Raw genomic sequence first — 12185 nt, 5'->3', positions numbered from 1 at the left:
TTGGTGCTACTTCACATTATCTTTGGAGTTCTTTCTCACCAATACACACATTCACTGTTTTAAGGAATCACTTTTATATTCAAATACACAACATGCATTTTTTTTAAACATTGCAAAAATTAGGGTTTTATCCTTCAGAAAAGGTTATAAATGATGCACCATTTGCTTAAGTCAAACACAAAGTTCCCACAGGTGTCACTAAAATGATGTTCAGAAGCAAGCACTCATTTTCCTCCCAGGCCCCACATTTCAGAGGTCTGAGGCCACCCAAAAGGTGCAAGCATGAAATAGATCATAGAGAAGTTAAAATGGCGAAGAGTAAACCTGAATGTTCAAGTGCATCAAGAGACCTCTAAAAGGATACCCAAAGCCATAGATGGGTGAGAACAAAACCTGTGTGCCAAAGGTGCACACTGTTTCACAGCTGTAAAGCTGTCCCATAAAGATATCCATTCAGCCATCTTTACAGAAGCTGCTCAGTGCGAATCAGGCAAATGGCAACCATGCTGGGTTTATCATGTGTCTTTGATGACATTCTGCTGCACGCTCAGTACTACCAGGAGAACCAACTGCAAAGTATGCCACACAATGCATAACTATGATGCTTATAAGTAATGTTTACATTAATTACATTTTAAATGCAATGTAGGACTTTTACTGTGAAACAGAACTTCCAATGACAGCAGGGCATCTATATCTATACCCACACATCTCAAAATGTTCCTCTGTATTGTACAGTCCAACCAACTCTACGGAGTTAACAAACATTTTAAATTATCTTAAATGCAAGCTGGCAAGACCCATGGCCTAAATCACACACACAAAGGTAATATTGTGCTGGAACGCCTTGATCCGTTGCTCAATTTTACTCTTGGAGTGTTGAGTATTTTGAACAATTGCAAAAACAGCAATGATGTAAACAGTGTGTACCAATTGTTTTAAATGGTGCCTGCATGGTTCAGCTACGAGGAATGCTGTTGCTTCCCACAAACGAATGTTCAGGCTCTCCCTTATACATTACTCCACCATGCCAATGCTCAGCCAAAGATTTCAAGAACCTTCTCCAACTATCTTTACTCTACTGAGGTGTTTATGCCCAAGCAGAGTTTACAAACTTCACTTGGGATTTGGCCCTTTTTAATTTGGCGTTCCAGTTCAAGGGATTGGAGGTACATCGTTTGCAGCAGGTAACTTGGCTTATTCCCATTTTGACCCCTGCTAACACCAGAGCTGTAACCATGAGAAGGGGTTGAGTTATTTGTATAAGTTGTGCCTGTACCACTTGCATATATGCCATATGTAAACTTTACCATTTGACACCGATGTAGAAATTCAGTTTAGTGAAGGGTGTAGTGAGCTAAAATCTATAGAACAGGGGAATTGGACCCATGCTTGTTCTCAGTAGAGCGTCTCCCATACTCCTTTGTAATTGTGTAAAACTTGGGGTTTCACCCTAAGTGGTCGAGGGTAATCCAGACATGGAGCCCTTGCTCACTGTGCCTTTCAGAGGCTCAGCTTTGAGGCTGCCCAGCAAGGCCGAAACACGTGTCTGGGGTTGCTGTTGGTACTTTTGTTCAGAAGAGAACTGCCTAGCATTACGGTGCTGGACTGCCCAGTTGGGCGGAACAAAGACTGATATCCAAAAGGGTAGTTCTACTCTGTGTAGGGTGTAGTGAGCTCAATTGTGGCTGTACACCTCCCTGAGTGGAAGAAAATCTATAGGACAGGGGAATTGGACCCATGTTTGTTCTCAGTAGAATGGCTCCCACACTCCTTTGTAATTTTGTATACATTTAGTTATGTTGCATTAACATTACACCAGTCTAGGTGCTTCTCATAGAGTGACAGCAGGGAATTTGTGAGAGAAACAGGATATTAGCACTTAAACCAAAATTCCTCGTTCCAACCTTCTCTCACTTGTGTCCAGTTGGCAGACAACTTATTTTCTTATTGCTTCCTCTAAAAGATTGTATTCAGACCTAACCAAAAGTAGACAATTAGCTGTAACAATTACCTCTAGTGCGCTCAAATGGAGAACACACTGCCTTCTCCAAATATTGTACAGCAGAGATCCTAAAACACTCTTTCAACTAAAATAGCATAGGAGATGACAGGCTTGAAATAAAAGAGAGGAAGCTAGAATTTTGTAATCCCTGCAACCTTAAACACGTGTTATAAATGTTATGGAGACAAAATGGGGATTAAGAGGTGTAGTTTGGAGAAGGCAGACAGAATTTATTGAAGGGTGGGAATCTGTTTAAGGTGCAGAGCCTGGCAGAGGTGGAGTAAAGTTTGGGGGTGCATGCACTAATTTGGGCCTAGGGAAGCAGAAAGCCTAAATACGCGACTGCCAGTGGGTCTGTGTATAATACATCCTAGGGTAGTTTGCACTGGATCTGGACATCCTACGGGTGTTTGCTGTGAGTCTGTGTATAGTAGATCCCTGTGTGTTTGCTGTGGTCTGTGTATAGTACATCCCAGGGTTATTTGTTGTGGGCCTGTGTATAGTACATCCCAGGGGTGTTTGCTGTGGGCAGAGTACAGTACATCCCAGAGGTGTTTGCTGTGGGTCTGTGTATAGTACATCCTATGGGTATTTGCTGTGGGATGTTTATAGTACATCCTAGAGGTGTTTGCTGTGGGTCTGTGTATAGTACATCCTACCGGTGTTTAATGTGGGTCTGTGTATAGTACATTCCAGGGGTGTTTTCTGTAGGTCTGTGTATAATATATCCCATGGGGGGGTGGGTGGGGTTGCTGTGAGTCTGGAGATGCTAGGTGTGTTTGCTGTGGGCCTGTGCATAGTGCATCCTAGGGGTGTTTGCTGTGGGACTGTATATAGTACACCCCAGGGGTGTTTGCTGCGGGCCTGTGCATAATACATCCCAGGGGTGTCTGCTGTGGGACTGTATATAGTACACCCCAGGGGTGTTTGTTGTGGGCCTGTGTATAGTACATCCCAGGGGTGTTTTCTGTGGGCCTCTGTATAGTACCTCCTATGGGTGTTTTCTGTGGGCTTGCATATAGTACATCCTAGGCGTGTTTGCTGTGTGCCTGTGTATAATACATCCCAGGGGTGTTTGTTGTGGGCCTGTGTATACTACATCCTAGGGGTGTTTGCTGTGGGCCTGTGTATAGTACATCCCATGGATGTTTGCTGTGGGTCTGGACATCCTAAGCGTGTTTGCTCTGTGCCTGTGTACAATACATCACAGGGGTGTTTGCTTTGGGCCTCTGTATAGTACATCCTATGGGTGTTTGCATTGGGCCTGTGTATAGTACATCCCAGGCGTGTTTGCTGTGGGCCTCTGTATAGTACACCCCATGAGTGTTTTCTGTGGGCCTGTGTATAGTACATCCTAGACATGTTTGCTGTGTGCCTGTGTATAATACATCCCAGGGGTGTTTGTTGTGGGCCTGTGTATAGTACATCCTAGGGGTGTTTGCTGTGGGCCTGTCTATAGTACATCCCATGGATGTTTGCTGTGGGCCTGAACATCCTAAGCATGTTTGCTGTGTGCCTGTGTACAATACATCCCAGGGGTGTTTGCTGTGGGCCTGTGTATAGTACATCCCAGGTGTGTTTGTTGTGGGCCTTTGTATAGTAAGTACATCCCAGGGGTGATTTGCTGTGGGTCTGTGTATAGCACATCCCAGGGGTGTTTGTTGTGGGCCTGTGTATAGTACATCATAGGGGTGTTTGCTGTGGGCTTCTGTATAGTACATCCTATGGGTGTTTGCTGTGGGCCTGCGTATAGTACATCCCAGGGGTGTTTGCTGTGAGCCTGTGTCTAGCACATCCCATGGATGTTTGCTGTGGGTCTGGACATCCTAGGCATGTTTGCTGTGTGCCTGTGTATAATACATCCCAGGGTTGTTTGCCGTGGGCCTGTGTATAGTACATCATAGGGGTGTTTGCTGTGGGCTTCTGTATAGTACATCCTATGGGTGTTTGCTGTGGGCCTGCGTATAGTACATCCCAGGGGTGTTTGCTGTGAGCCTGTGTCTAGTACATCCCATGGATGTTTGCTGTGGGTCTGGACATCCTAGGCATGTTTGCTGTGTGCCTGTGTATAATACATCCCAGGGTTGTTTGCTGAGGGCCTCTGTATAGTACATCATATGGGTGTTTGCTGTGGGCCTGTGTATAGTACAACCCAGGGATGGTTACTGTGGGTCTGTGTATAGTACATCCTAGGGGTGCTTGCTGTGAGCCTGTTTATAGTACATCCTAGGGGTGTTTGCTGTGGGTCTGGACATCCGAGGTGTGTTCGCTGTGGGCCTGTGTATAGTACAAGAATCCAAAGCTGTGTATTGCTACACAGCAAGCCCAGATGCACTCAAATAGGGAAAAAGATATCCCTCTATTAAACATTTGGTGCAAAAAGAGGCGTACATTTTACGATGTGTTAACAACGTGTGAACTTCTCTTATTTGCAACAGAAACGTAAATGTGTATAGTACATCCCAAGGGTGTTTGTTAAGGGCCTTTGTATAGTAAGTACATTTTAGGGGTGTTTGCTGTGGTTCTGTGTATAGTACATCCCAGGGGTGAATGTTGTGGGCCTGTGTATACTACATCCTAGGGGTGTTTACTGTGGGCATGTGTATAGTACACCCTAAGGGTGTTTGCTGTGGGCCTGTGTATATTACACCGTAGGGGTGTTTGCTGTGGGCTGTGTATAGTATATACCTGGGGTGTTTGCTGTTAGTCTATGTATAGTATATCCCAGGGCTGTTTGCTGTGGGTCTGTGTTAAGTACATCCCAGGGGTGTTTTCTGTGGGCCTGTGTATAGTACATCCTTGGGGTGTTTGCTGTGGGTCTGTGTATAGAATATCCCAGGGATGTTTGCTGTGGGTCTGTGTATAATACATCCCAGGGGTGTTTGCTGTCGGCCTGTGTATAGTACATCCTAAGGGTGTTTGCTGTGGGCCTTGTGGGCCTGTGTATAGTACATCCTAAGGGTGTTTGCTGTGGGCCAGTCTATATTACATAATAGGGGTATTTGCTGTAGGACTGTGTATATTATATACCAGGGCTGTTTGCTGTGGGTCTGTGTATAGTACACCCCAGCGGTGTTTGCTGTGGGTCTGTGGATAGTACATCCCAGGGGTGTTTGCTGTGGGTCTGGACATCCCAGGGATGTCTGCTGTGGGTCTGTGTATAGTACATCTCAGGGGTGTTTGCTGTGGGCCTGTGTATAGTACATCCTAAGTGTGTTTGCTGTGGGCCTATGTATATTAGATAGTAGGGGTGTTTGCTGTGGGACTGTCTATAGTATATACCATGGGTGTTTGCTGTGGGTCTATGTATAGTATATCCCAGGGCTGTTTACTGTGGGTCTGTTTATAGTACATCCCAGGGCTGTTTGCTGTGGGTCTGTGTATAGTACATCCCAGGGGTGTTTGTTGTGGGTCTGGACATGCCAGGGGTGTTTGCTATGGGTCTGTGTATAGTATATATCCCAGGGGTGTTTGCTGTGGGCATGTGTATAGTACATCCCAGGGGTGTTTGCTGTGGGTCTGGACATCCCAGGGGTGTTTGCTGTGTGCCTGTGTATAGTACATTCCAGGGCTGTTTGCTGTGTGTCTGTGTATAGTACATCCCATAGGTGTTTGCTGTGGGTCTGTGTATAGTGCATCCCAGGGGTGTTTGCTGTGGGTCTGTGTATAATACATCCTAAGGGTGTTTGGTGTGGGCCTGTGTATAGTACATCCTAAAGGTGTTTGCTGTGGGCCTGTGTATATTACATTGTAGGGGTATTTGCTGTAGGACTGTGTATAGTATATCCCAGGGCTGTTTGCTGTGGGTCTGTGTATAGTACATCCCAGGTGTGTTTGCTGTGGGCCTGTGTATAGTACATCCTAAAGGTGTTTGCTGTGGGCCTGTGTATATTACATTGCAGGGGTATTTGCTTTAGGACTGTGTATAGTATATCCCAGGGCTGTTTGCTGTGGGTCTGTGTATAGTACATCCCAGGTGTGTTTGTTGTGGGCCTGTGTATACTACATCCTAGGGGTGTTTGCTGTGGGCCTGTGTATAGTACATCCCATGGATGTTTGCTGTGGGTCTGGACATCCTAAGCGTGTTTGCTCTGTGCCTGTGTACAATACATCCCAGGGGTGTTTGTTTTGGGCCTCTGTATAGTACATCCTATGGGTGTTTGCATTGGGCCTGTGTAGAGTACATCCCAGGCGTGTTTGCTGTGGGCCTCTGTATAGTACACCCCATGAGTGTTTTCTGTGGGCCTGTGTATAGTACATCCTAGGCGTGTTTGCTGTGTGCCTGTGTATAATACATCCCAGGGGTGTTTGTTGTGGGCCTGTGTATAGTACATCCTAGGGGTGTTTGCTGTGGGCCTGTCTATAGTACATCCCATGGATGTTTGCTGTGGGCCTGAACATCCTAGGCATGTTTGCTGTGTGCCTGTGTACAATACATCCCAGGGGTGTTTGCTGTGGGCCTGTGTATAGTACACCCCAGGGGTGTTTGTTGTGGGCCTTTGTATAGTAAGTACATCCCAGGGGTGATTTGCTGTGGGTCTGTGTATAGCACATCCCAGGGGTGTTTGTTGTGGGCCTGTGTATAGTACATCATAGGGGTGTTTGCTGTGGGCTTCTGTATAGTACATCCTATGGGTGTTTGCTGTGGGCCTGCGTATAGTACATCCCAGGGGTGTTTGCTGTGAGCCTGTGTCTAGTACATCCCATGGATGTTTGCTGTGGGTCTGGACATCCTAGGCATGTTTGCTGTGTGCCTGTGTATAATACATCCCAGGGTTGTTTGCTGTGGGCCTCTGTATAGTACATCCTATGGGTGTTTGCTGTGGGCCTGTGTATAGTACAACCCAGGGATGGTTACTGTTACTGTGGGTCTGTGTATAGTACATCCTAGGGGTGCTTGCTGTGAGCCTGTTTATAGTACATCCTAGGGGTGTTTGCTGTGGGTCTGGACATCCGAGGTGTGTTCGCTGTGGGCCTGTGTATAGTACAAGAATCCAAAGCTGTGTATTGCTACACAGCAAGCCCAGATGCACTCAAATAGGGAAAAAGATATCCCTCTAGTTCTATTAAAATTCATTAAACATTTGGTGCAAAAAGAGGAGTACATTTTACGATGTGTTAACAACGTGTGAACTTCTCTTATTTGCAACAGAAACGTAAATGTGTATAGTACATCCCAAGGGTGTTTGTTAAGGGCCTTTGTATAGTAAGTACATTTTAGGGGTGTTTGCTGTGGTTCTGTGTATAGTACATCCCAGGGGTGAATGTTGTGGGCCTGTGTATACTACATCCTAGGGGTGTTTACTGTGGGCATGTGTATAGTACATCCTAAGGGTGTTTGCTGTGGGCCTGTGTATATTACACCGTAGAGGTGTTTGCTGTGGGCTGTGTATAGTATATACCTGGGGTGTTTGCTGTGGGTTGTGTTAAGTACATCCCAGGGGTGTTTTCTGTGGGCCTGTGTATAGTACATCCCAGGGGTGTTTGCTGTCGGCCTGTGTATAGTACATCCTAAGGGTGTTTGCTGTGGGCCTTGTGGGCCTGTGTATAGTACATCCTAAGGGTGTTTGCTGTGGGCCTGTCTATATTACATAATAGGGGTATTTGCTGTAGGACTGTGTATATTATATACCAGGGCTGTTTGCTGTGGGTCTGTGTATAGTACACCCCAGCGGTGTTTGCTGTGGGTCTGTGTATAGTACATCCCAGGGGTGTTTACTGTGGGTCTGTTTATAGTACATCCCAGGGCTGTTTGCTGTGGGTCTGTGTATAGTACATCCCAGGGGTGTGTGTTGTGGGTCTGGACATGCCAGGGGTGTTTGCTATGGGTCTGTGTATAGTATACATCCCAGGGGTGTTTGCTGTGGGCATGTGTGTAGTACATCCCAGGGGTGTTTGCTGTGGGTCTGGACATCCCAGGGGTGTTTTCTGTGGGCCTGTGTATAGTACATTCCAGGGCTGTTTGCTGTGTGTCTGTGTATAGTACATCCCATAGGTGTTTGCTGTGGGTCTGTGTATAGTGCATCCCAGGGGTGTTTGCTGTGGGTCTGTGTATAATACATCCTAAGGGAGTTTGCTGTGGGCCTGTGTATAGTACATCCTAAAGGTGTTTGCTGTGGGCCTGTGTATATTACATTGTAGGGGTATTTGCTGTAGGACTGTGTATAGTATATCCCAGGGCTGTTTGCTGTGGGTCTGTGTATAGTACATCCCAGGTGTGTTTGCTGTGGGCCTGTGTATAGGATACGTCCCAGGGCTGTTTGCTGTGGGCATGTGTATAGTACATCCCAGGGGTGTTTGCTGTGGGTCTGTGTATAGTGCATCCCAGGGGTGTTTGATGTGGGTCTGTGTATAGTACATCCCAGGGGTGTTTGCTGTGGGTCTGTGTATAGTGCATCCCAGGGGTGTTTGATGTGGGTCTGTGTATAGTACATCCAGGGGCTTTTGCTGTGGGTCTGTGTGTAGTACATCCCATGGGTGTTTGCTGTGGGTCTGTGTATAGTATACATCCCAGGGGTGTTTGCTGTGGGTCTGTGTGTTGAACATCTCAGGGGCTTTTGCCGTGGGTCTGTGTGTAGTACATCCCAGGGGTGTTTGCTGTGTGTCTGTGTATAGTACATCCTATAGGTGTTTGCTGTGGGTCTGTGTATAGTGCATCCCAGGGGTGTTTGCTGTGGGTCTGTGTATAATACCTCCTAAGGGTGTTTGCTGTGGGCCTGTGTATATTACATTGTAGGGGTATAGGGGTATTTGCTGTAGGACTGTGTATAGTATATCCCAGGGCTGTTTGCTGTGGGTCTGTGTATAGTACATCCCAGGTGTGTTTGCTGTGGGCCTGTGTATAGGATACGTCCCAGGGGTGTTTGCTGTGGGCATGTGTATAGTACATCCCAGGGGTGTTTGCTGTGGGTCTGGGCATCCCAGGGGTGTTTGATGTGGGTCTGTGTATAGTACATCCAGGGGTATTTGCTGTGGGTCTGTGTATAGTGCATCCCAGGGGTGTTTGGTGTGGGTCTGTGTATAGTGCATCCCAGGGGTGTTTGCTGTGGGTCTGTGTATAGTACATCCCAGGGGTGTTTGCTGTGGGTCTGTGTATAGTAAGTACATACTAGGGGTATTTGCTGTGGGTCTGTGTATAGTGCATCCCAGGGCTGTTTGCTGTGGGTCTGTGTATAATACATCCTAAGGGTGTTTGCTATGGGCCTGTGTATATTACATTGTAGGGGTATAGGGGTATTTGCTGTAGGACTGTGTATAGTATATCCCAGGGGTGTTTGCTGTGGGTCTGTGTATAGTACATCCCAGGTGTGTTTGCTGTGGGCCTGTGTATAGGATACGTCCCAGGGGTGTTTGCTGTGGGCATGTGTATAGTACATCCCAGGGGTGTTTGCTGTGGGTCTGTGTATAGTGCATCCCAGGGGTGTTTGATGTGGGTCTGTGTATAGTACATCCAGGGGTGTTTGCTGTGGGTCTGTGTATAGTACATCCCAGGGGTGTTTGGTGTGGGTCTGTGTATAGTGCATCCCAGGGGTGTTTGCTGTGGGTCTGGACATCCCAGGGGTGTTTGTTGTGGGTCTGTGTATAGTACATCTTTGGGGTGTTTGCTGTGGGTCTGTGTGTAGTACATCTTTGGGGTGTTTGCTGTGGGTCTGTGTATAGTAAGTACATACTAGGGGTATTTGCTGTGGGTCTGTGTGTGGTACATCCCAGGTGAGTTTGCTGTGTGTTCGCGTAGCATGCTTTGCTGTTACTGCAGGTGGTCGCTTCTATGGCCATGCGCTATCTCATTTTGTTGTGAATTGTACTTTGCACTGCTGCCATGTGCATGGCCTCCAGGCGCATCGTCAATGGGCAATGGATGTGTGTCTTAAGTTACACCACTCTGGGATGCAGAATGCACGGCCAGGGATGCTTCCTGCGCCTCACGTGTGCCTCTGAGCTCCCTGCTGTGGGTCTGTGCATACACTGGAATGCGTGCTCCGGGTGCGTTTATCACCCTGGGGTGCTTGCTGCGGGTCTCTAGCAGACGCGTGTGGTGGGTGCACAGTGTCTATATCACTGATGGCTGTTTGTCGTGTCCCTAGCGGCCTGACGCCGAGGTATCTGTCAGGGGTCTGTGCATCACTCGGTTCTGTACCTGCTTCCTAAGCGCCTCGAAGGCAGCGCTGATGGTATGCACCCGCGTCCTCTCCCGGGCATTTGCCAGCAGACGCCGGGTTTGCTGGATAGCCCGCACTTCGCTGGGGGCTCCGGCGGTGGGCTCACCGCCACCTCTCCTGGGTGAGATGCTAGGGTCCGAGCTGGGAGGGCTGTACACGACCTGGTGCTGATGGGAGACTGGCGCGTAGGGTCCCTCCGGGGGTCGCTGAGTGCAGAACACTATGCGGGACGGCAGAGCCTGCTGCTGGTCCGCGAACGCCCGGTGCTCGAACCCGTGCAGAAGGGCCTGGCTCGGGAAGGGCTCCCTCCTCTGCGAGGGGGGATGTGGGGGAACAGCCGCTCCTGCGGGGAAAGCACCGCTCCTCAAGTCCATGGCAACAGCAGCAGCGTCAGTCCTGGAGCTAGCCCCGACCCCTCTGAAATGGGGGGCTTCCTCGTCAGACGTGGAGGGTCTGTCCTGCAGGGGCCCCTTCCCCGCAGGCTGGGGTGCCTTGAGGCTGCTGGTCACCTTGCAGCGCTTCAAGCCGTGTATCTTCATCCCCTCCTTGTCCTTCCTCTTGAGTTTCTTGATGCCGTTCACCTCCTTGACTAGGCTGCCCCACGCCGCCTGCTCCATCATCTGCAAGTTCCTCATGGTGCGCTCTCCACAGAGTGTCCGCGGACCTGTGTGGTGCAGCTGTCCCAGCAGCTTGGACTTGAGCGCCTTCCCCTTGAGCAGTCAGAGTGTCCTCTGCAGCCCCGGCCGCGCTGCTAGTAGCCTCGCTGGAGCCGGCACTCTGAGCCCCATCTGTGTTTGTTTAGCCTCGGCTTACACAGAAGCCCCGGTTAGTGAGATCAGTCAGCAGGCCGCCGGTGACAGGGGGAGCCCGCCTCACGCAGCCAGGAGGCCGCGCCAGCCCCACGCCGCACAGATGAGCCGCTCTGAAGGAACAGGAAGCGCTCTTTATTCCCAAAACAGCTGTTCTGCCAGTCGCCTCTCTCCCATTCTCGCTCGCACAATCTGTTTCCTTTAAAGAGTGTTATTTATGGGTGCCTCTTTCAGGGGCATCCACTGAAAGGGGCCAGACGTGTTATGGGACGTGCTCTGTGATGTAATTCCATGTGAAACGGTTTTTTTTTCTCCCCCGACTGGTTTCCTTTCAATTCTTTCCGCTTTCACGATTTGATTCCCAAAGACTCCCGTTGCTGAATAGGAGTGAGGCGACGTCTCTTTTAATCAATGCTTGCCATTGGCTAGGCGAGCAAGGGCCCACCAACCTCTATGAAGTGCTTGCACTGTCCTAGACGTTCCCCTACTCTCCTATTAAAAATATGGGGTTTCCTGATAGGGGCCGGTGCTGTCCTATGGAACCCAAACCGGCTCTAGTCCCGTTTAATTCGGCATCTGTGACAGGCGTGCTGTTACTGCCCAGTCAACACTTTCAACTTTCAAAAGAGAAGTGCTGGTTCATTCTATAGCAAAACACTGGCAGCCGCCGAGATGTGTCGAGACTGTTCCATTAAACATGTATAAGCTGAGTGGAGAGGTTCTACTCGGTATCGGGCAATGTTCCCAAGGGATTTACTGGCCCTGTCCTAAGAAAGGTATTTAAGATCGCCTGATAAGTGTTGGCACTGCCCAATTGAAGCTTTGAAGTGCAAGTACTTCCTGATGACACCTTCTGGAGTTCTGCTCACAAGTGCTGGTACTGTCCTACTAAACTTGCACGGGTGCGACTCGTGCACGTTTTTAGTAGTACAGTACCAGTACTTGTGAGCAGAGCTTCAGAAAGTGTCGTCAGGAAGTACCAGCACTTCAAAGCTTCAATGTGATGAATTAGACAGATCTTCATTAAAATGAATAGGGGAACGTCAGCAATACTCAGCACGGCACTAGGCTCCAACTTAGACACTCTTGGATTCAGTGCAAACGAAACAGCACTTGCTTTTGCCGAGAAGGGTGTCCAGTGAGAAAGTCGCCTTGGAAAAGGCTGCAAGGGGCGACATTTCCCAAAAAATGCTCCCTCAGTAAAGCCAAACA

General features: G+C 48.6%; 1 protein-coding gene across 1 annotated transcript in view; it reads right to left on the bottom strand.

Moving 5' to 3' along the window:
- Window positions 1-11164, bottom strand: part of ATOH8 (atonal bHLH transcription factor 8) — a 102424-nt gene extending 91260 nt beyond the window's left edge. The window contains exon 1 of the mRNA XM_069632170.1: window positions 10143-11164. Coding sequence (XP_069488271.1) covers window positions 10143-10799 — 657 coding nt within the window. The 5' untranslated portion in view covers window positions 10800-11164. The remainder of the gene's footprint in view (window positions 1-10142) is intronic.
- Window positions 11165-12185: the final 1021 nt, after the last annotated feature.

This window comes from Ambystoma mexicanum, chromosome 6q (assembly GCF_040938575.1).
Source record: "Ambystoma mexicanum isolate Mex_15411 chromosome 6q, UKY_AmexF1_1, whole genome shotgun sequence".
In the NCBI taxonomy this organism is placed as follows: domain Eukaryota; kingdom Metazoa; phylum Chordata; class Amphibia; order Caudata; family Ambystomatidae; genus Ambystoma; species Ambystoma mexicanum.
This window is presented reverse-complemented; position numbering and strand designations above follow the sequence as displayed.